Genomic DNA, 22,794 nt, shown 5'->3' with positions numbered 1-22,794 from the left:
TCCGAGCTAGCGCCGGCTCACGGCCCTCAGTGGGTAGCTTTGAAAGGTCGTCGTTCAACATCAGCTTCCTGAAATCAAGTCAACCCAGATAGGAAGCTGCGGGAGAAGTGTTTGTGCCCGTCTAGAATTAGCGACACAGGAATATACTCAAGCGGAACTGGCTGTTCTTCGAGCTAAAGAAGGAAGAAGACTACTAATGATCCGGACTGAGCCGTCAGTCTGAATTATTTGATAAGAACCCTGGAGAAGGAGCGTTTTATAACCATTCTGGGGTTAACTTCATGATTGTGATATGTTCTGAATCAACCTGTATTGCTGCTAAAGAGAAAGAAAACGCATCACCCGAGAAAGTAAAATAGAATCGAAGCTTTTTGTGCAAGTGTGACGATGTGCAAAAGACTCAAGACAGTGAGCGCAAGCGCAGACTATCTTCCCTAAGGTTCTTTACATGTTTGCGACAACGCCCACACCCCCGAGCAGGGCCCCCAAAGCAATTGCAGCAGTCTCCTTCGGTCCAGCAGCGCGGCTACTGGTAGTCTTGTGGCTGGTGGTGGCGGCGGCCGAAGCGGTTTTACTGGCTGCAGAGTGGGTTGTTGAGTGTTTGGACGACTGGGCCTAAATGTTTTCGTTAGGATTGGCGTTGTTGAGGTTTGTGAACATTTCATACCAAGGCGAACGAGGCCAGGAAAAGGCAGATGGCGGCGGAGAAACGCATTTTGACGGTTGGATCTGAGTAGTGTGGTATTTTTTGGAGACTCGCTTTGTTTTTGGAATTGTGGAAGATGTCCTTGGAGATGATTTCGGAGAATGATGTTGCTAGATGGTGATGACTGAGGTAGTTGACACGGGAAGGCGGCGTGGTACTCTTATACTTTTCACTCTTATACTTTTCAGACGCTGATGCATCCTAGATGATCTGCCTGCCAACATACGTTCTTCTTCGGGAACTTGACAGGCTTACCCGCATGGGGAAAGTTTCAAAACACTAGCACGGAAATAACTGTACATCTCTATGAGTGAGACGGATAAAAGTGTCGCGCTGCAGGTCTAGATGCGGGTTCGAGATTGCTTCAGCCGAGGGGATGGTACTGCACGGAGATCATGCCAAAGAAATGATTGAAACACAGCCCACCGAATGTATTAATAGAACACTAAGAAGGCAGCACTGCTGTAGATACAAAAGGATTGGCCCATAACGGTTGCGGTCTTGTAAATGACCGAGATCTTCCTCAATTTATTGTGCGTAAACATGGGAGCCCTAGGACAGAAGGTGATTGGCTGTACCGTATCTGACTCGAAACAGAAGCTTTTGGCCGACAAGGGCTAACCTAGACTAAAACCCCTACGCTCCGGATGTTCGTCAACATCACCCGCTCCCCCAGTTTCGCCAAACTAACATCATACGAATTGCGCCAGACAGACGCGCGATAGGTTCTTTGAAGGAATGATCAGATCACAGGTATGGAGTCCGAGAGGCGTCATCTTGGACAGCTCCCACGTTGCTCTTGCACAGCGGCAGCTCGAGAACCGCAGATCAGTCCGCCTTAACTTCCGGTCGCGGTGTTGCTCTTATCCATATCGGAAAATAGGCTTTGCCATTCAATTCGGCATCCTCGGGTGTAGAGCCATCGCTACTGATGCACTACGTAGGCATCCATGGTTGAGAATGCGATGCTCGTCGATACTGAGATGAACTACGGACAGGGGAAGTGAGACGAAAATGATGCAAGAAAACCTAGTGGATTACCAAATGAGTTAGAAGAAGGGCGGTTGTCCAGCTGCTTTGACATAGGAAGCTAGAACTGGGAGTGGGCGAAATCCATTGGAAACAAAGGCGTCCAAACTCGGACACCGTTCGTGGGCCGCGGGTGCCGTTCCCGTCCGCCGCGGGCATTGCTGTGATTGATCAAGGGCTCCCTGTCTCCAGGAATTTTACTACACCATATTGGCCTTTCAGCTGTGTAGGTTGCAGCTCTAGTATAACATGAACGTAACATTCATCACTCGATGCTTCTGTCAACTCTGCTGAAGTCTGATATTACACAGCTGTTAGTGTCATGGACGGTATCCCGCTGGAATCCCTGGCAGCCAAAATTACTCCGCGTTCCCCCTTTTCCGGCACGTTCTAATCAAGTGCTTTCACCAGACCTACTCAGAACTAAGGTACCTGTCGCATCATCTCATGTTTCCTTTCAAATGCTGCACGTGGCTGACCCACTCCCGGGTATCTGACATGTTTCCGCTAACTGAACATGCAGGTTGGCAATCAGTGTCGTAGGGGTCCCCACTGAATGCTCAGTTGATTGTTGACTAAAAGCAGTCTTATCCTGACAACACCTGTGCGCTTGCGGCCAGCCGAGCAGTCTCTTCACCATGGAATAGGAAGATGGCTGTGCTCGGTTTGTTGAGGTGAACTATTGACTGCTTGATCGGGTTCGCTTTGAAGTAGATAAATCTATCTATGCCTCGTTCTTCGGTTTGTCGAGACAAGCTGCATTCCACCTCTTCAAGTCATCTTCATGTAGGTATGTGCCCGGGAGAGAATCGGTGACGTGAATTACATGATGTTAAGTCTGGTCCTTTGTAATATGTGTTGCGTTTTAAGGGGCATCAGAAGTTCTGCAAGGTTGCACAGCTCTACATCAAAGAATAGATGCGCCTCGAGGCCAGAGGTACAGCGACCTTCAAAATTTCAGGGGCTAATGCATCACTGGAGTGCACCCAATTTAGGTCAAATAGTGTCTGAGGCCTCGAATCATACAGCTCCATTTGTTTATTTGAAGTTTGCGATCGCAAGTGCACACAGTCAGTCGGCGGAGCCTAGTCTCAACCGGCCGACTGCTCCGGCTTCGGCGCTCCGGAGCCGGCGTTGCTTTCAAAGCACCCTAAGATCGTAAGATGATGCTCTGTAAGCATGAACATGTAAGCACATACAACCCCGCAAACCCCATCAACGCGATCATTTGTGTGCATGACTTTATCGGGATTATTTGTGATGTCAATTGGATCAGACGCTTAACCGACTCGGCTTGTGTCGGACATCCCAATGCAGTAATCCTGCTAGAGGAAGATCTTTGGCCGCCCCAAGACCCCCGCATCGTCTCAACAACATGTGCTGAGCAAAGACGTCATTGGTGCAACGATTTGAATTCGAGATGATGATGGGAACGCTGAGCAACAATCGTTCATGAGCCAAAATTTCGGCCAAGATATAATGCTGCCGTCTGCCCGCTGACTGCAGTCGGTCTAGAGAACATACGCCCTCACCTTCAAGCTGTACTCCTCATGTCAGCCTGAGACATGATCAAATCCACCATGTCATCCAAGCTTTTGCCAGTAATCGAGAGGCTCCCCAATGTCTCGGGCACCCCGGAGTTCGAGGCTGCCCGCGCGGCCATTCTAGAAGAGTTCGCTGCAAAAGTCCCTAAAGAACTGCACATCTCACCGGCCGTCATCGCCAGCCCACCGAAGAACGTCGTCGCCCTGCCGAGAGAGTGCGGCATTCTATCATCCGCAGAGATTGACATCACCGAAAACTACGATGCTGTCGCGTTGGCCGAAGCCATCGCAGCCAAGAAGTTCACGGCCGTGGCCGTTGCCTCGGCCTACTCGAAGAGGGCAATCATCGCGCACCAGCTTGCATGCTGCCTGTCAGAATGGTTCATGGATGAGGCTCTGGAGCAGGCCAAGGCTCTCGATGAACACTTGGAAAAGACGGGCAAGACGGTTGGACCACTCCACGGTGTGCCGATTGCCGTCAAGGAGATGATCCCACTTGCAGGCCACTACACATCTCTTGGCTTCGTCGTCACGCGGCACAAGGCCGAGAAGGATTGCCAGATGATCTCCATTCTGCGCAAGGCGGGAGCCGTGTTCCACTGCAAGACGCTGCAGCCCCAGGGTATCATGCATCTGGAGACGGTGTCCCCTCTAGGTCGCACTCTCAACCCACACAACATCAACCTGTCAGCAGGCGGGTCGACCGGTGGCGGAGCCGCATTGGTGGCTCTGCGAGGAAGCCCGCTGGCTATCGGTACAGACATTGGAGGCAGCATCAGAACCCCAGCCGCTTTCTGCGGCATCTACGGCTTCAAGACGACCTCCTACTATCTCCCTATGAGAGACTTTACCGGAGACTATGGTTATGCCGGTGAACTCAATGTGCTTGGTTCTACTGGTCCCTTGGCTACGTCGCTCAGGGACATGGACCTGTTCGTGTCGGTGTTGAAAGACGCCCAACCTCACTTGGAAGACCCCAGGCTGATTCCGATTCCATGGACTGGGCTGGAAACAACACCGAAGACAGGACCCTTGAAAGTCGGTTTCATGATGAACGACGGAGTCGTGGTGCCGCAGCCTCCGGTCATCCGCGCCTTGAGCTGGGCCCGCGAGCAGCTAGCCAAGTCTCCCGCATTCGAAATCAAAGATTTCATCCCCTTCAGAGCCGCCGATGCTATGGAAAGCGCCCAGCGCATCTTCGTTCCGGATGGTGGCAGGATGATCAAAGGAGCAATGGCTGCCACAGGGGAGCCACCAATGCTGCTGACCAAGGGGACCCTTGAAGCCGCAGAAGCCATGAACCAGGACCTCGATGCCGCCGGCATTCTCCAGCAACGGGTTTCTCGGGACAAATTCAGGTGCGAGTTCGCCGAGCACTGGATGGCGCAGAACGTCGACATCCTGATCAGTCCAGCCTATGTGGGACCTGCATGCCCGCATGATGGCGCCTTGTTTTGGAATTATGAGTCGTTCTGGAACTATGTCGACTATCCTGGCGTTGTAGTGCCTACACCGATCAAGGCGTTGAAGAAAGGCGAAGAAGATTACGCACCAGCTGATGCAACTCCCCTGAGTGAGGATTGTAAGCGGGCGAGACACTTTTGGGAGGAGGGGGACTATGAGGGAGCGCCGATCGATATTCAGATCGTTGCTCGCAAATATTGCGATAACGAATTGTTTGCTGCTTTGAGCGTGCTTCAGAGTCCTCTCGCGATCTGAAGCTACACGTATATTAACCAAAGCGACCATGAATGGACATAGACTAGTGTTCATAGAAACCAACTTTCTCCTCTCAATCCTGTGTCTCAAAATTTTGCTAGGATCACTCTCATGTTACTCGAACAAAAAAGTGTCTGAAGGAAAAATCACTAGCACACGATGTGAGAGCGGATGGTCTTGAGTAGAGTTCATTATGTTGGTGGCCGAATGCTACATGGTTCATGCATGATGCCTGTCTAATTTGAGTCTAACGAGGTGGGAGAGCCGCACCGAAACCACATCATCACGCTTCTTCAACGTCTAATCGACCGTAAAAAACACATAGGCCTAGGCCTGGGTATCAAGCATCCTGTCGCTGCTGTATTACATCCTCCGCCTTGCTGCTCCAAGTTTCAGAAGCCTCTCACTTCTCGTTTCTGACTTGTTCCTCGTCGGATCGGAGCGTCAGCTCGGTGCTTGCTGAGCGCGGAGGGATCGGAAGGTCTTGCGCATGCTCCTGCTCCTGTGTCGGGGCCTTAACGGCCGCTGCACCGGCCATCATGCCTGCATCTGCACAGCGCTTGCGGATAGAGAAGACGGCCAAGACGTGGCCGGCGATCCACCATGCAAAGAGAACTGGCAGAGCAACGCGTGTCTGGTCAGCGCATCCAGACCAGGCCAAGACCATCATAGAGTAGGCCTCATGCGCTGGCAGCGCGTAACCGATGCGGTAGAAGCCGGGCATGAGCTCGAACGGGGCGACGGTGCTTGCAATGTTGGTGATGATCCAGGTCAGGACGAAGAAGGGCATGAACTGCATGGGCACGAAGGATCCGACGAACGACTCGAGAACCTGCCACTGGACATCCATGTACAGCCAGAAGACGAGCAGGGTCTTGCCGAACTGGAAGCTGCCGACGTCCCATGACTCGCGGAAGGCCCAGAGGTAGCCAGAGACAGTGAGTGCGGTGAGGAAACCGTAGATCTTGCCGATGCCGAAGCGCATCAGCCAGACATCACGTACACGGGCCTTGGCCAGGATACCGGTGCTCAGTCCGATGCCGTTGAGTGCGAGGATGTAGAAGAACTGAGCCAAGGTTGGGATGATGATGTTGACAGTGTTGAAGAAGACGCGAGGGCCCTGGGTCGTGGGCTGGATGAGGTCTGCAGTCGACTGGATAGGGTTGAGGTAGGCGGCAATGGCGGCCGGATTGCTGGCGTTGAGAGATCGAAGAGCCGCGGTGCCGTTAGGGGTTTGGTAGTAGAAACTCCGCGCCATGCCAACCACCTTGACGATGTTGGAGGCAATGAGCGAGTCTGCCTGTGCCGGGTACCGAGCCTGGTTGTACGTGTATGTAATCGAGTCGGCGGGGTTGTAGCTTGTGGATGTGCCGTTGACGGCGCTAGCGAGTTTCGCGGATGCGCCCGAGGAGACGTAGATCGCGCCCCAGTAGTCTCCTTTGCAGACCGCGTTTCTTACTGATGCAGGAGTCGAGTACTCGGATACGGAGCCGAACTCGATGGTGGGGAAGTTGGCGGCTTGGAGGCTCTGCGATGCCTTGGAGACGGCGGTGCCGATGGCGCCCTCATCGTAGTCGATGGCGAGGATCTTGATTGCATGTGTGCGCTTTGCTTGATCGAAGCTGGTGCCGAAGAGATATGACATGTTCGCGAGAACTAGGAGGAGGAGCATGACAGAGGACATGACCATAGGGATCATGGCCCCTTTTCGTTGCGCTGCAGGCCATTGGAAAAATGGCGTCCTCGCCGGTAACGGCTGTGTTGACATGGTGAAATGAGTGTTGTCGGGCTATGTTCAGTCACAAAATCGCTCGACGGGTAGGTGGTGCGATATCGGTCCTTGACGTTGAAGCTTAATAGTCTCTATCACTTTTTGGATGCAGAGTGAGTTGATGAAGTCGATGAAGTCGATGAAGTACCAGATGACAGAGCAGATCTGACCGATGGGGTGATTCGTGCTCTTAAGAGATCTTGAGAAAATAAAGGTCCCACGTCTGTCTCCATCCCGGTGTGGTGGTCCCTAGATAAAAAGTACCCAATTATTAGTTTGATAACGAAAATCGCGGAGGCCGGCCGAGCTGGCGGTCGGTCCACGGGGACGGTTGCTCTTCCATCGGACACGGGAACATTTTAGGACACATTCGTCATCAACCCGGGCTGCTGCCTGTCACCGTCCAAGGAATGTGATTGCGCATTATCGAATATTCTTCGCTGCTCGCACATCTCGGACTTTACGTCCGAGGGCGTTGGCCGAAGCCCTCGTGGCCCCCTTTTGCGACCTTGGGCAAGGAAGAATCCGCAACGAGAAGTGGGCAGGTGTGGTCGAAAAGTCTTCCGATGCGTGGACAAATGGACTAGGGGTCGACTAGGGGTCCCCTAGTCCCTGTTCGTTGGTTAAGGGCACGGCGCCACACGGCGGATCGGTGCTTGTGTTCGCCGATTGTCCGGACATATTTCATTAGCTACCCGCCGTGCCCCCCGATTCTTCTCCCCTTTTCTGACTGCTCAGCTGTCTCTTTTTTTTAACGCCGGCATCCCTCACGAATTAATCAGCCGCTAGCATCGCTGTCACAGTTGACAGTTGATTGGGCCCGCAATCGCTCGGAGAGCGGATGCTTTCTCCAAATCATGAAGCTGCAAGTGTCATCTGAATCTAGACGAAACTTGAGTCCGTTGGCTTCTCCCCGTTTTCATATGCTTCATCTCGAACACAATGCTCATTGCTGTTCAGCGTCTTGCGTTGGCTTTCGCGGTATCTGGTCCAATAGAGCTGGAACAGAGACACGAGTGATTTAAGACGCACTCGTCTTCTCTCCACACACGTCGGAGGAACCATCACCAACTCCAGCCGAGACAGAGCCTGAATGACAAACAGAGACATGAATTATTCCGCCCTATCTTTTCCACATCTTCCTCCTGACCTGGACTTAGCAGGCTCGGTTTCGCGATGATCCCAGTGTCTTCAACCAGTTCGGGTGCCTGAATGACAAGTCGGTCCCGAAAGATGGGTTGGCTTCAGCGGTGTGACCCGCCTAAAAACGTTTTCGGGCCTGCGAAAAACGCCGACCGAACGCATTAACAAGGTTGAGCCACTATCCCGCCCGGCGTTAAGCACCACAGCCACCCGGCCTGAATTCCAGACCCTCCCCCGTGAAAAGACGAGACGGCCAACGGAGCAAGAGAGAGAGGGTTGAAGAAATTGCCAATCCGCGACGCAAACTTCATGGAGCTGGTGAGTTCCCACTTTCCTAGTATTGACTCATCCCATCGGCTCCGGGAGGGGACAGCCGTAAGCAAAAACTAGGATCAATGAGTCGACTGGACACATTGGTCAGGTTTGGCGATTCTCGCCGTGGAAGCTCCACGGCAACCAGGCAAACTCCGGCCGAGAGTTGTGCCCGGCCAGAAGCTCAATACCGGCCGCCCGTGATCGCCGCAGATCATCCGATCAGCCCTGCGGAATTAAATCATTCGAAGTATTCGCTCATCCGCAGTCTTGCATAGATTCATCACTTTTAACGCCTTCCAAGAATTACTCAGTTGCAACAACAATTAGCTTTTGCTATTAGGTGCGCACTGAGGCTATGTATTAGCAGCAACATCGAAATTTCAGTACTCACAACGCTGTAAGCCTACATGGGCGACGTGTTCCCCTTGCGAAGAAGCTTGGGGCGTTAACTTGATCTCTGCAAGCACATGCGATCGACATCCTCCCCAGTGACAAGATCATGTTACACCAAGATACCTCCAAAAAAAAACGCTGATCAATTTGCAGTCAAAGAACCCCCTAAACGACTGAATGCACTTGCTGTACTCACTCGCTAATAAGAATCATTCAACCAAACAGGTAAAACCAAAGTCCATCATCGCCACGTATCCCAGCCACTTCGTGTTACCAGAAAAAACGACAAATACCTTGCTTCATCGCTGAGCCAACTTTTTCAAACAAATACCGAAACATACCTAGCCGTCCAAATCACTGTGGCATCAACCAGAGAAGCTCCTCGGCATCTCGAATAGCGTCGCCAACGTTGTCCCCAATAGCCAAGTGCGGCTGCACGCGGGTTCGTCGAAAGTCACATTCAGAGTTGTGCCCCGACACATCATACGTCATACGTCCATCCACGAATCGGCGAATCTTCTTCCAGTCAGCCAGGCAACCCCAGCAAAACTCCATCTTGCAAGATTGGCACGTCATGTGGAAGCATCCACCGTTCTTCTCCACGGGAACTTTGCAGCCCGGGCACGGTTTGGCATGTTCCAGCAGCCAGCAGTCTGTTTCTGGGTCTCTTCCTCCCACAAGGTCGTGGGCTTTGTCGTACTCTTCACAGGTTTGACCGAAGTGCCAGACTCGGCAGTGAAGGAAACACATTGGCAAATGGCAGGCGTTGCATTTGATGAAGAATCTATACTCTGATGAGCAGCCTTCAAGGTCGTTATCCTGACCGGCACTGCAGTGCTCGTTGACACACCATCGAAAGTACGGCATGGTGTCCAAGCCTTTCTGGAGCTGCATTTTGTCGTAACGCGCAAGTGTGTCTGGCCGTGCAACTGCTTCGACTTGTGAAGGAGTCAATATGTTTCCGCAGTCCGTCTCAGGACAGGTTATCTCCTGATTATCATCCAATTTTGCCGCAATATTGTGGTCGTGGCATCGGAAGCAGCAATTGAGTTTGTGTTGAGAGTGGCAGTCAAGAAAGACGCTGCGAGGCGGGAAACCCGACTTTCCAGTGTGCGGGGTCCGTTGGGCGTCCCCGAACTTATAGAAGACAACATTCAAGACCTCGCCGCTGGAGGTTTCCATGAATTCTTCGTCGCAGACCACACATGGCTTCCGCTTTATCTTGTCTTTGAATAAACCTAGAAAAACAGGTATCGGCTCCCCACCACGAAACGAAAACCGGGCTACGTGCATCATGGTGCCACGCGGCCACGTCCCATCACATGGCCACATCTGTCCTGCTAAGGCGAGTTGTTTGTGAAAGTCGTTGCCAGCTTTGCCCTGCCATTCATTCATTTCGGGGAACTTGTCGTGAATAGACCGTTGGGCTTCAAATGCATATCGAAAGCGTCTAATTGAGCCGATAAGAATTCTTTTTCCGATGCCACTCGCGAGTAGGAACTCAATCAAGCTCTCGAGATCTAGACACAGCCGTCGAGCTTCGCAAGAACGAGCCGGACAGCTAATCGAGATGCCATATCCCGACTCTTGGGGCCGCCAAATTCCATCCCACAATCCATCGCTAATGGTGGAGAGAATGCAGTCAATGCAGAAAATATTCTGACAGCAAGATGTTTGGAGAACAGGAACGCGCGCGGTGTTGCTACCCGACTTTGTTATTTCCTTGTCGCTCGCGAAGTAGCCCCATCTTCCGCATCTGACACAGACCTTGCGGTACGAGGTAGGTTGAGAAAGACCAAAGATTCTCATGGAATCGCCGTCGCCCTCGGGAGGCGCTTGCTCCGGCGACGAAGACATCATTTGGTGGGCTTGTGTCTGAGATGGAGGGGTGTAGAATAATGCGGGTTGTAGACAGGACTTGAACATGAGTTGTGAAGAGCTGCGAGATTTGTATGTGATTACGATTCGTTCGATTCCATTCTTAAATAGTTGCTACAATCTTGATTTGATTGAAAGGAAAGGTCCCTCTCAGTCAACAGGTCACGTCGGAGTCAACAGGTCACGTCGGAGTCAACGGGTCACGGCAGATTCAACGGGCCACGGCCAGAGCATCCTTGAAACTTCTCACATGTTTGTCGAAGACTTCAATTATTTGTTTCATTTCAACGGGCCGTTGATTTCTTTCGTATTCTTTAAGAAAAATCACGATGTGTCATTTTGCTTTTGCCCAAATGAAGTTTCATTTTCCACACAAACCGCTCGAGGTTCATGCATGCTAGAGACCCAAGCACGATGGACTCGAAGGGAAAAAGTTACCTTCTGTCAACTGCGCATCGCGAACGTGATTGGGCCAAAGGCCTTAGTCAACTCCATGTTGTCGCAGATAGAACAACATGAAGTTCAACTCGTTAACCATGAGCCCTCGAGATGACTGACCACTTTACTAAATCCTGTGAAACAATAGGGCGAAAGAACACGTCGCTGCATAAATCTCCCTGAAGTGAAAAAATCACTTGTCGCTTACTCACAAGAGACTCACTATCTCGCATTGCGCAGCAGCAGCACTTGATCTGAAATCGTATCCATCATGATTGCAGCATTTTAAGGGGCATGAGCGGAGCCATACCCGGGGAACGAGTGGGTTCAATCGGCATCGACATCCGATCGACAAATGCGTGGTCCAAAAAGCTTAGCCATCACTTTTTTACTCCTCATCACCCATGCTGGACCACTACAGCAGGCTAATCCCGTTCTTGGCATCTGGGCCGCCAAGCTAACTGACAACTTGAATGCTCCGTGGCCCGGGCCTTTGGGCCAGAGAACCCGCTGAATGTACTTGAAACTGAGCCTCATTTTGTGTTGTTTCACCACGGACCTAGGCCGACAGGGGCAGCCCAAGAAGAAACGAACAATTCTAACGAGCGCCTCGCATTTTCGAGAAACAGCTGGACGCGCAAGTCACTTTTGAGTTTTTTGAGGATTCGTCATGTCATGATCGTGAGATTTGTGCTGAACACGCCTCCATCGTTCGCTGGTGTACTTGGGCAATCATTGTGTACGATATGAGTCGGCCAAAACAGTTAAATGAGATGAAAGTTATATTCGATGGAATAATATGTACGAAGAATATTGTAAGGTGCCGGAGTATGTTCAATGGGGCTCTGCCTCTCCAAATGCCAGCCCAATAACCCAATCCTGATTGAGAGCCCTTGTCATTTTTGTTGTTTTTACATGTAAGAAGCGTCGTAGTAACCAGCACTGGCGTAGCCGGAGCCGAGAATGCTGGAGATGGCGACAGCGGAGCTGAGCTTCTTGGAGAAGGTGGCGCGGGATCCCTGGGAGCCGATGCCAGTGTCGCTGTACTCGCCGAACAAGACGTTGCCAGTGCGGGCGTCGCTGGTGCTCCAGACAGACCAGCCCTTTGAGTTGATGATGCCGGTCATGGTAGTCTTCTGGTAGACGACCTGAGCGTACGCACCCCAAGGACGGCCGAGGTAGAAGGCGCCATCGGGAACAGTGGCACCGGAGGCAGCGGCAACGGTGCAGCTGTTGAAGACGTACTCGGACTTAGCAGAGGAGCTGGCGGCGCCGTTGGCTGCGAGATGTTAGAAAACTATCATCATTATCATGAGTGTTGGTAGCTAAGTCTTACCAGTGAAGTAGCCAAGTTTGGCAGAGACGGCACGGAGGTCACACTTCTCGAACCAAGCCATGGACTTCTGGCCGAAAATGACATCAGTGGCACCCTGGATGAGGCACTTGGAGTACAGCTGGTTGCCCTGCTGGGTGAGGATAGTGTCCTGGAATCCGGTGAACTGGCATCCATAGAAACCGCTGTCGGCGTAGGAGCTCAGGGCGATGGCCTGGCTACCCTGGCCGTAGGCGTTGACGACATTCACGTTGTACAACTTGAAGTTCTTGGCCTTGACACGCAGGGTACCGGTTTCGTCATCGGTAAGGCCATCAGCCTGGCTCTTCTTGGCGGTGATGGTGACCTTGTTGCCGGAGTAGCTTGACGTGTCGGCGGTGTAGCCGTAGATGGTAAGCTGAGCCGTGCGGGCAGGCACCAGGACCTGCTCGCTGTAAGTGCCCTGGTCGATAAAGATGCACTGCTTGCTGGAAGAGGTCGTTGAGAGGGAGTCGACGGCCTTCTGGATGGTGCTGAACTGGCCGCTGCTAGGGGACTTCTTGACGACAACGCAGCCCGAGGGGGCGGAGGTGCGGCTGGCGGCCAGCGCCGCCGTGACGAAGGTGAGGACGGTGAAAAAGGACTTCATATTGGGCAAAAAACAAAAGAATGTAAGTGTTCGTTGGTTCGTCTCAAATCTGATCCGAACTTGGAGAATGATCTACTGGTTACATTGATCGAGGCTTGGCGTCCTTTATGTATTTCTCCTTCAAGGGTCCACAAGGCTCTTGTATGGATGGACGCGACAGCGGTAGCGACGGCATCGTTCCAACTGCTAGCGTTCGTCCTTCATGTTGGAATCGTGAATGAGGAGTCCGCGGAACGCTTGCTGGGAGTGCCCAGGCTTCATTGGCGGGGGCGGTCGACGGCACGCACGAGACAAGCTCGTAGATTAAACCCGATAGAACAACCAATCCCGAGCTCTGGAAGTTTAACTTAGAGTCCACGCCAGCTGGGGGAGACCCCGGCACGGCAACTCACGGCAACAAGGGTTCATATTTCTGCAACCGAGCCGTTCTCGAGAAGTCGATTTCTCGTTGGCGGATTAAATTGCCCATGTGGTACCATTGCGCTGGTGTCGCCCGACAATTTGTTCGAGGTGGATCGGCACGGAGATTGCGGGGTGGCTAGACTGGCAGTCGATCACAAAGACGCTTAGCTGCCACAAGGGGAATTCGGGCCTGGGCCGTTCCTGGGAGAGCTCGCCTGCAAAGAACCACAATGCAGGGGTTCGGATAAGTCGGCGAGTCAGACCCAACGAGCCTCGTAGCATTCTCATATCAGGCGCAAGGAAAAGGAGTGCGGGTGGATCGTCTGATGCACACTTCCACGAAACATCTTGCTGAGAGCAAGCTAGGGTATGCTTGACAGGTCTTCATCCGAGTGTCTCTTGCCTCGCAAGTGAACGTTTGTTTCGTCAGCACGATGTTGCACATTTGAGTACGCCAGTGCCGAATGGAGGCTGTGTCGGAGGCTTCCCCCGCGTCTTGAGACTTGGATGAGGAAAACGGTAGTTGGGACGAATACCTTAATTCAATAGCGTCAAATACGATGCAACCCTTCTTGTTCTGTTCCCGTTTGGATCTATGTCCAAGTTCCACGAATCATAGCCAAAGGAGCTTATACGAGAATCAGACATTGGAGTCTGGACATAATATTGTTACGAGGGTGAATGCTTTACATTAAGGAGCAAACGCCCATCCACTCACTCTGGACAAGAGATTGGACTTGAACTTCTGAACGTTCTGATACGCTGCGAGCTGGCGACTCATACATGCGGCCTTCAAAAATAGATTGAAGAATGGCGTGAGCGCAATGTTTGGGCTTGTTGACTGGGTCTCCCAGACTCAAGTTCTTCATCTTCGATCAAAGTCCCTGGTCCATAGGTACTTACCCCATCAACATTTCACTCGCAAGACCAAGCTGAGGCTTTTCAACCTTCTCTGACTTAGGCACGAATTGCAGCAGCCTGAGGCTTCAGGTCGCCTTACTGCAGGGGAGCATCGTATCGAACTCCTTTTCCGAAAAGGAGACGCCTGGTCGAGTAAAAATCTACCCAATACCAAGAAACGTTTGAAAATGTTGAAATTGCAAAACTCGACAATTCAACGAAAGTTTCGCCTTTGGTTGAAAGAACTTTCAGAGCCTTAGCTAACTCGAACAAGGGTGTTGCGGGCCGAAGGAAGTTGGCGATCTCTTGGCATCGGACTTCCCTGTTCAGCAGTTCTTGGCACTTTGTCGAGATGGACCAAGCGCGATGCACAGCGAGGCAACCACCAAAGCATTCAACATACCTATTCTCAGCAATTCATATGCTGATAAAATATCGTACTTCCGCAAATGGAACAAAATTTGTTGTGGCGAAGGGAGTAAGTGATAGATGCAAAGTTCCACAGGCTCAGCATGTCATTGCTCAGGTGGAGTGTGTTATATGAACTTCGATGCATGAAGACATCACCCGTGTTCTATATCTAATTGGGATCCCCTCATCTATCTCACAGATGCAAAATGAACGCTCGCTATGTATTAATGTAAACTTCAGACCCCATGGTTCCCTGAACGCTATCAAAAGATAGGAATCTCTTCCCACCCTTGTATGCTCTGTGGGCTGCTTGAAAAGGACTCATGTTGTCCTTCAAAAGGCGACAAGTCCGGAACGTATTCACATCCGAGGACCTCTTCGTGAACATATAAGGCGTCCTCGGGTGTTCTCATGAAGAATCTCACTTTGAAGTTGCCGCCCATATCCACTCCATTGATAGAGGAGTCCCAGAGCGTGCTCTTCTCCGGGACAAAATGCCTGATTCTCACTTCGTCACGTGGGAGCCCAAGACATGATTCCGGTCCCGTGTACTGAAGCACGCCAAATGAGTCCAGGCCCACGTTGTGTTCAAGTTCAATGAGCCGTCGGGCGATACAAAATAGCTCGCCCTTATCCCACACCGCTTCTCGAGGTGATCCAAGTGTCGATAGTAGTCGAAGAGCCTCAAGGCGGACATCTAGCGCGCGGCATTTCGTTGCGATGAAGAATAATGAGGGCGTGTATCCTGCTTCAAACAAAAAATGCGTCGGTTGGCAGTTGACTTGCGACTCAGCAAACTTGGTGGTTTGCTCGGTGATCTGACGGAATCGTTCCAAATGCTGGTCAAAACCCGCCTCGTTTGCTGAAAAGGCCATGTCGGTCCAGATGTGGGACAGCTCGTATTTTAGCAGTGCATGAACTCTTGGCCCGCCTCTTATTCGGGTGCTTGGGGATTTTGACCTCACGTCCAAATCCTCCCACAACCCGCGCCATTGATTGAGTGATGATTGTATGCCCCTTTGCCGCTCTAGTAATTCTCTCATCGGTGTCTGGTGTCGCAACGCGCCTACTCGATACTCGTCTCCCAACCGTATAAGCTGTATCGTTTGGTTATAAAGGTCGTCTATAGTGGCTTGTGCGTGCGCAAAGCTGTCGAAAGAAGCCGGTACCGGACACCTGCAAATTATTGCACCGGCATTATTGAAGTAGCTCGTTCCCGGGAAAGATGGAAGCATGTTCAGCCGCCGAAATATCGGTAGTAAGTGATCCCGTACAACCGGCTTTGAGCACGAGCTTTCCAACATCGCAAGTCCGTGATTGCAATGTCTAACGGCAGCTTCCGTATTGGACTGTAACAACTCGATACAGACGAAAAGTAGACAGACCACCAAGACTAGCCCGTTGTTGTCGTTTTGTAGCGATTTCAGTTCAAAAATTGCGGCGTTGTAGTGGCTCAGTGCCACGCCGTCTAGGTGGGTATTAGTGCCGCCATCCATGTTGCCGTATAACAAGCCGATGGCGATAACCGAGTGCTTAACGGCCGGCTCGCGGTTCACAAACTGCACGACCAGATGGGTCCAGAAATAAGGGTCGGTTGGGCCGGCGATAAAGGGTGCGACATGTTCGCAGTAGTACTGTAAGGCCCTGGCTTCTTCACCGTTGGTTGACGAGTCGATCTGGAGTGTTTGAGGTCGTTGCCATCGAAGCACCGATGCCGGTTCAACCGCATATCCGTCGCACTTTCGACCTGTGCTGCTACAGCGGTTGCAGAAAGGCTTGCCCTCGTCACACTTGATCTTGCGTATCCTGCATATATGTGATTAGCACAAAACACATCGGTGGTCATACGCCAGTTGCTCATGATACGACTCACTTGCAAGTCAAGCACCCAGTCCGCACCTTGCGACTTCCCTTCCTAGCCATTGGTTCAAGCCGTTTGTGGATGTGCGCTAACGATGGTTGAGTCCGAACGAGCCTTTAGGGTCTGAAGTGTGAGCGATTGGTGACCTCGCAACCTCCTTTTGCCTTTCTGGGCGCGAAGAACGAGTGGAATCTGCACGATTACGATTCTCCAAGTTCCTCGATGTCTAGATATAAAAATGACAGCCGGAGATTGCGGTATCGCCAGAACGTCTGGACCTCTCTGGAGCGGTGTCTACGCTGGTTCGCCCATCTTGACCAATGGAACTCGTCGCTCAGCATTCGCCTAGGAAAACATCAGCGCAGCCCTGTCATTCATGTGGAGGGCATTTTGCAGAACACCACCCTCCGCCCGCATAAGCCCTGCGAAGGGGCAGAGACATTCCGTAGGGGGCGGTGGGGTTGACAGGGGATATATCCGACAGAGCCAATCAGTCTTGCGTTCACTGGCGGGGCCGTCGCATTTCTAGAGGCAGGTTTCCTCGAAGTGCATACACTAGCTCGCCGCGATCAACTCTTGGGTGGTACTCGATCTTAGATACCTGACTTAGGGTTAGCGGCGCCACAGAACTGAGGGCGGTCAGTGGCTGAATAGACGATGTTTACCGTTACACATCACATATTGGGCCGCATACAACCAACTGAATGAAACGACCGTACGCACATGTCCGTAGGCCAAGGACTTGAAGAACCCGGTAGAAGACCGATTCCGCTTGATAACCCATAATTACACGCGTATGTTTGCCTGGCGAGGTCCACTCGGTTCATATCACCAACGCTGCTTTTCCACTCGTCACGACGCCAAGATTCTGAACGCTACTTACCTTGCAGTGAGATAACACCATCTCTGTGGTCCATCCCACCCGGCTTGCACCCTGTCGTTGGAGGAACCCATGCGCCTGCCAACGACCATGAGCCACATGGTTTGCAGAGCCCTGATGTCTCGCCCAGTGAAGCAAAAGTGCACGTAGTTTGGCGCGAAATTCCATCATCCGACATGACGGGTCCATCAACGGTGCAATCCCTACCGGGCTGGACTCGCACCTCATGCACGTGTTCCACTGTCAGCCGTTAAACCATGCAACCTCGGCACCTCCATCGGGATCTCAGCCACTCGCATTCGACTGATCAGCCCCTTCCTTCTCGCTGATTCGTAGAAATAAACGCAGCATGCACGGCACCTCGATAAAACCGGTCTCAATGCGGACTCCGCAGGTTACGGAATAGGTTTTAGGCAGCTTCGACATGCCATGGAAGTCTGGTAGAATCCAGAATCCCATCCCGTGATTGCTAGGGCTGGCCAGTAGGGTGGCGTTTCCAGATCAGTCATACAATCTAAATAAATCTTGCATATGACTAAGGTTATCAACCATGCTTCGCTGTTCAAAAACGCATGATGTCGTTTCGCTCTCGCTTCGTTTTTGGGAGGCGCGACCGACAAAAGGACCGGACATCATAAGCGAGATCCTCTGAAATCAAGTGTGTAACTATACTTGTAGGCAGAGTATCGGAAATTGGACAGCAACTGCGAAATGAATGCCATTGAGAAATAGTTGCGCGCATGCTCGAGACTTGTAGAATTTTTGGGGTCCATAACTGCTCCAGAAACAAATAGCAAAACCACTTCAACAGTTGTCCAATCATCGGGTGATCCGACCCTCGTCGGTTTAGTTGCTATAGAGTGTCAGACAGTGCACACCAACTCTAGCCGCAGACCGCTTAAAGACGGGAGCGCCATTGCTACATGCGTATGGCATTGATGCCGAAGCCGAAGCGGGCAGCCTTAAAGTCCCCCTAGGGCTGAAACGACTTCAGGTCGGCCATTCAGTCACAACTCGGCCGAGATGTCCACGGGCAGCCTGTAATTATGGTGTGGCTAAAAAGGGCCAGAAGGCGTTCGGGATGACTTAGCAGTCTCATCCCGGTGAAGTCCATAGGTCCGTAGGAGGAATCTGCCCGTGAGAACGCTAACCGCAGCAACCATGCGCCCCCAACTTGAAGTCAACCTTGCCGCATATAACCTTGTCTCGCTTGCGGGTTTAATGGCTTGTCGTGTGGTGAGAGCTTTATTCTCCTTCCGGAAAAGGAGACCAATGGCATTACCGACCGAGTCCTTTGGGCCTGCGGCTTCCACAGCCGGAGGAATACGAGTACCGCCGAGTTCCTGTAGCGCTATGCGTAGGGCTGTCCCGCATTCTCCGCGTCCTTGATTGCATGTAGGGTGTCTGCTAGGCTAAGTTAGTTAAGTATGTTCAAGGGTACAAGTGGTGCCACTGCACGATAGCAACTGACAAGGGACCAGCCAGGCCTGATTGGTCGTCTTTACGGATTCCATTCCTTCAAATGTGTCCATAGGCGCCATTGGGTGGCTTTGCGGCCCCCATCTCACACTTCAATCCTTTCCAAAGCCCAAACCGCCAAAAGGAAGGACTGGACTTAACCGCGCCATGTCTTCTCTTGAACTATTGGTCTTTCGCTGACAAGACATCAGCCCTATGACAGCAAACCTCCCATACTGGGGCTTTGTCATCTCATGTAAACTTGCGGTTACCTGTGGCATTGTTGTCAAAATGCTTAACGCGATTAACGTTATTTGTATAGCGCATGATCACGAGCGATGAAGGCTAGTATGAGCAGACTTCCATCAGAAGCCGCTCTCAGGAGATGATGCTGACGTGAGGCGGAGAATCTGTTCCTGCAAGGTGGGCTGGGCATACGTCTGTCCCTGCCGCTCTCGAACAAGAAACAGGTTGACAATATCCGGATATTTCCACCAAATGAATATAGCACCCTCGTGGCACTATCAAATCGACGAATTGTGGCTAAATCACCGAGTATTGCCCCAAATACCGGCTGCACCGGCCCTCGGGGATCCTTGGTCCCACTCTTCGGCCCCGGTCCGGGTTCACCGGATGACTAAAGGCTCCGGTGTACGGGTGCAATGACATAAGCCCCAGCCAGTCAAAGAGCCGAATCCCCGCATCAATACTCCTTCAACGTGATCAACACCTTACCAACGCACTTATCGGCCACTGATTGAGTATCACTGCAAGCCGCCCAATGGCTCCTAGCAGTCTTAGACTCGAGCCAGCAACCGTGGAAGATGTCCCGGCACTGACTGAGGTCTGGTTCGCCGCTTTCACAGACCCTGAGCTAAGACGCCTGTGGCCGGACACACCAGGCGTGCGCAAGTGGTGGGACGATGCCAATCATCACGACATCCTCAACAAGCCTTTCCAGCGCTACATCAAAGTGATTGATCCAGAAAACTTGGACGCCAACGGACGACCGCGAATAGCTGCCTACGCGAAATGGGACCTGTCCATGCCGGAGGATCGTGGCCGGCGATATCCATCCTGGGCTGACGACATGCCCGGTGATGTCTGCGACGTCTTCTTCCAGAGAGAAGAAAATGAAAGACTTCGTGTCATGGGAAACGAAAAACATTACTGTATGTCATTGTCACATTTGGAACGACCGTTGCGTCTTCACTCACCTGATGTTTCGCTCAGATTTAGACACAGTCGCAACACACCCAGATTATCAGAGACGCGGCTGCGGCTCCATGCTGGTCCAGTGGGGCTGTAAGCTCGCCGACAAAAATGGCGTCGCAGCGTACGTGGATGCAAGTAAGGACGGTGCGCCATTGTACGAGAAATGTGGCTTTGTGGACAAGAGCGAGCCTGGCTCCGGCGACATTGCATCCATGGCTCGACGTCAGAAAAAGCATGGGTGTGCAGCGGAGTCATTAAAAACCGTTTAAGAGTGCCAACAAGGTTGGAATTTCGCATGATTACCCTTGGTTGAGGCACAAAACCAAGCTCAAGCTGGGTGAGTACGAAACCAACCACCTCTTGGCCATCGGGCTTTCACTGCGACAAGCTCATAGTTGAAATGCAGCATTGAAATAACCAGGGAAGAAATACGTCATTTGAGGGGACTTCTTTCGTGAACTTCATTTCTCTTTGATAGTCTAGATCTTAATGTTCCATACCTACAACAGCGACGTCCGTGAAAGTTGTATCTCGATGACCTGACTTGGTCAACACAGCTTGAAACATTGAAGTCATAATTTTCGAAGTAAGCATCTCTGTGTAGCTGCCCGCTGAGGCAGACGACAACAAAACCTCTCCAAACGGAATGAATGGCCGATACGTAGCACACGTAAGCGAATATGGCCGTCAAAATGGCGTTCGACGTAGTCTAAGTGATTGGTTCCTCACTGGTGAATGATCTGTGTGAATGGACTCACTTACTATTATTGGGCTATCGAACGGCCGCGGCCAGCAAATTTCCGGCCTTCCACCGGTGCCACGAAATTCAGGCATGATGGAGCGGGGTGATAGGTGGTACTCGCCTCGCATTGGTGCCCGCTATCATCCAACTGCCTATGATTGTGCGGCACAGATAGACCTGAGGACTCCGCAGTTGGAGAGATTACGGCTGGAATGCCGCCATTCTTTCCAACAAACACATATAATTGCGACTACTCGAACATTATTAACGGTTGATTTAATCCTCACTGTTTCACTCATCATGGGTCCTCCTAAGCAGCTTTCGAATCCTACGGAATATTCCGTGGGCATCATCACTGCGCTTGCCAACGAACTTACAGCTGTAGAGGCGATGCTCGACGAAGAACACGGGAGCCCGTTGAATTTTGCCCAGCATGAAAGAGACGATAACTGCTACGCGTGGGGCCGCATGAGTGCCCATAACGTCGTCATCGCCTCATTGCCCGAAGGAACATACGGCCTTGTTTCTGCAGCAACTACCGCGTCCAGTCTGCTCAGCTCTTTGCCGCACCTTCGGATAGGTCTCATGGTCGGCATTGGCGCTGGGATCCCCAAGCTTCAGAAGAATATTGACATACGTCTTGGAGACGTTGTTGTTAGTCAGCCTACTGATCAAAGCTCGGGAGTCTTTCAGTACGACTTAGGGAAAAAGCGACAAGACGGTACTTTCCAGCACGTAGGATCTCTTGCTCCACCTCCCACGGTCCTTCTCACGGGGTTAAAAAAGCTCAAAGCTAAGCGGCGCCGGAAGGGCTCTGAACTTCCCGATATTCTTGCAGAAATGCTTCGCCGCTCCCCGAGATTGGCAGAGCCTGATGATGACGACCCTGCCTTTATATACCAAGGCGCGCACAACGACCGGCTCTTCGAATCGTCTGTTCCACACGTGAGCGGAGACCAATACGGCTGCAGGACCAAATAAATCTATCTGTGCTCCATCGATTGAGAACAGAACTGCCCAGGAAGCCGTAATGGAAACTGAAATTTGCGTTTTCTGTGACCGCGCAGGCGAAGTCGCCCGAAAAGAACGACGCTCAACGGGTCCGGTGATTCACTACGGTATAACTGCTTCGGGGAATTCGGTAATGAAGAATAGCTTGTGCCGCGATGAAATATCAATGCAAATGGACGAGAAATGCATCTGCTTCGAGATGGAAGCAGCTGGACTGATGAATGCTTTCCCCTGCCTAGTGATTCGGGGGATTTGCGACTACGCAGACAGCCACAAGAATAATCGATGGCAAAACTACGCAGCAGCAACAGCTGCTGCATTTTCAAAAGAGCTTCTTCAGGAAATCGACGCTGTGGATGTTTCGAAGTCTCCGGATATGAAGCAGATCGTTGAGAAAAGTTGGTAAACATCATTTTTTCAGGTAGTTGCTTCGTGGCTTACATTTGTCATAGTGCTGGAGGATATATCGCAGCTTACATCAGACACCGAAAAAGCAAATCAAGGTTTTCAACAACTGAACAACAACAAGCTTTCGCAGAACATCAAGAATTGGCTTTCTCCGTGTGATTTGTGGGAAACTCATAACTCTACCTTGGAACATCGCCAAGATGGCACGGGAAAATGGTTTCTTGACAGCAATGCTTATGCATCATGGAAGGAAACCCCGGCAGTTTCCGTTTGGGTTCACGGCAAGCCAGGCTGCGGCAGAACCACCCTTTGTTCAACAATCATCGACGACGTAATACATGGCTCAATGCACCAAAGTCGTCTGCTCGTCTTCTTCTATTTTGCCTTTACTGACAATCGCCGAAAGTCGCTTGACGGTGCAATCAGATCACTCATAGGTCAATTGTGCAGCCAAAGCGAGGACGCCAGGACTGAATTGAAGTCACTATTCTCCAGTCATAGAGACGGTGCAAGGCAACCCAGTACACAATCGCTTTGCAAGATTTTCGAGAACATGATTCGGTGCGTCGGAGAAGTTTGAATTGTGCTCGACGCACTCGACGAGTGTGA

General features: G+C 51.7%; 8 protein-coding genes across 8 annotated transcripts; 4 read left to right on the top strand and 4 right to left on the bottom strand.

Moving 5' to 3' along the window:
* Positions 1–444: 444 nt before the first annotated feature.
* On the bottom strand, positions 445–715 carry GCG54_00011104 (uncharacterized protein; the record flags this gene model as incomplete). Its single annotated transcript, XM_045411014.1, has 2 exons — positions 445–615; positions 668–715. The coding sequence occupies 2 exons, from the start codon at positions 713–715 to the stop codon at positions 445–447; spliced, it is 219 nt and encodes a 72-aa protein (XP_045268072.1).
* Positions 716–3,315: 2,600 nt separating this feature from the next.
* Positions 3,316–4,998, top strand: GCG54_00011103 (putative amidase; the record flags this gene model as incomplete). The annotated part of the gene is made up of 1 exon (XM_045411013.1): positions 3,316–4,998. One exon carries the CDS (start codon positions 3,316–3,318, stop codon positions 4,996–4,998), a length of 1,683 nt encoding a protein of 560 aa, XP_045268071.1.
* A 403-nt stretch (positions 4,999–5,401) lies between these two features.
* Positions 5,402–6,766, bottom strand: GCG54_00011102 (uncharacterized protein; the record flags this gene model as incomplete). The annotated part of the gene is made up of 1 exon (XM_045411012.1): positions 5,402–6,766. One exon carries the CDS (start codon positions 6,764–6,766, stop codon positions 5,402–5,404), a length of 1,365 nt encoding a protein of 454 aa, XP_045268070.1.
* A 5,081-nt stretch (positions 6,767–11,847) lies between these two features.
* GCG54_00011101 (Pectinesterase) lies at positions 11,848–12,897 on the bottom strand (the record flags this gene model as incomplete). The annotated part of the gene is made up of 2 exons (XM_045411011.1): positions 11,848–12,215; positions 12,273–12,897. The coding sequence occupies 2 exons, from the start codon at positions 12,895–12,897 to the stop codon at positions 11,848–11,850; spliced, it is 993 nt and encodes a 330-aa protein (XP_045268069.1).
* A 1,976-nt stretch (positions 12,898–14,873) lies between these two features.
* Positions 14,874–16,533, bottom strand: GCG54_00011100 (Transcriptional regulatory protein moc3; the record flags this gene model as incomplete). Its single annotated transcript, XM_045411010.1, has 3 exons — positions 14,874–15,506; positions 15,996–16,416; positions 16,484–16,533. 3 exons carry the CDS (start codon positions 16,531–16,533, stop codon positions 14,874–14,876), a joined length of 1,104 nt encoding a protein of 367 aa, XP_045268068.1.
* Positions 16,534–19,590: 3,057 nt separating this feature from the next.
* GCG54_00011099 (uncharacterized protein) lies at positions 19,591–20,293 on the top strand (the record flags this gene model as incomplete). The annotated part of the gene is made up of 2 exons (XM_045411009.1): positions 19,591–19,981; positions 20,043–20,293. 2 exons carry the CDS (start codon positions 19,591–19,593, stop codon positions 20,291–20,293), a joined length of 642 nt encoding a protein of 213 aa, XP_045268067.1.
* A 773-nt stretch (positions 20,294–21,066) lies between these two features.
* Positions 21,067–21,747, top strand: GCG54_00011098 (uncharacterized protein; the record flags this gene model as incomplete). The annotated part of the gene is made up of 1 exon (XM_045411008.1): positions 21,067–21,747. One exon carries the CDS (start codon positions 21,067–21,069, stop codon positions 21,745–21,747), a length of 681 nt encoding a protein of 226 aa, XP_045268066.1.
* Positions 21,748–21,796: 49 nt separating this feature from the next.
* On the top strand, positions 21,797–22,765 carry GCG54_00011097 (uncharacterized protein; the record flags this gene model as incomplete). Its single annotated transcript, XM_045411007.1, has 2 exons — positions 21,797–22,175; positions 22,203–22,765. The coding sequence occupies 2 exons, from the start codon at positions 21,797–21,799 to the stop codon at positions 22,763–22,765; spliced, it is 942 nt and encodes a 313-aa protein (XP_045268065.1).
* Between the last annotated feature and the right edge of the window lie 29 nt (positions 22,766–22,794).

Source organism: Colletotrichum gloeosporioides (assembly GCF_011800055.1).
Source record: "Colletotrichum gloeosporioides strain Lc1 chromosome Unknown consensus_17, whole genome shotgun sequence".
NCBI lineage: Eukaryota > Fungi > Ascomycota > Sordariomycetes > Glomerellales > Glomerellaceae > Colletotrichum > Colletotrichum gloeosporioides.
The sequence above is the reverse complement of the archived record's forward strand: the minus strand, read 5'-3'. Positions and strand labels throughout refer to the sequence as shown.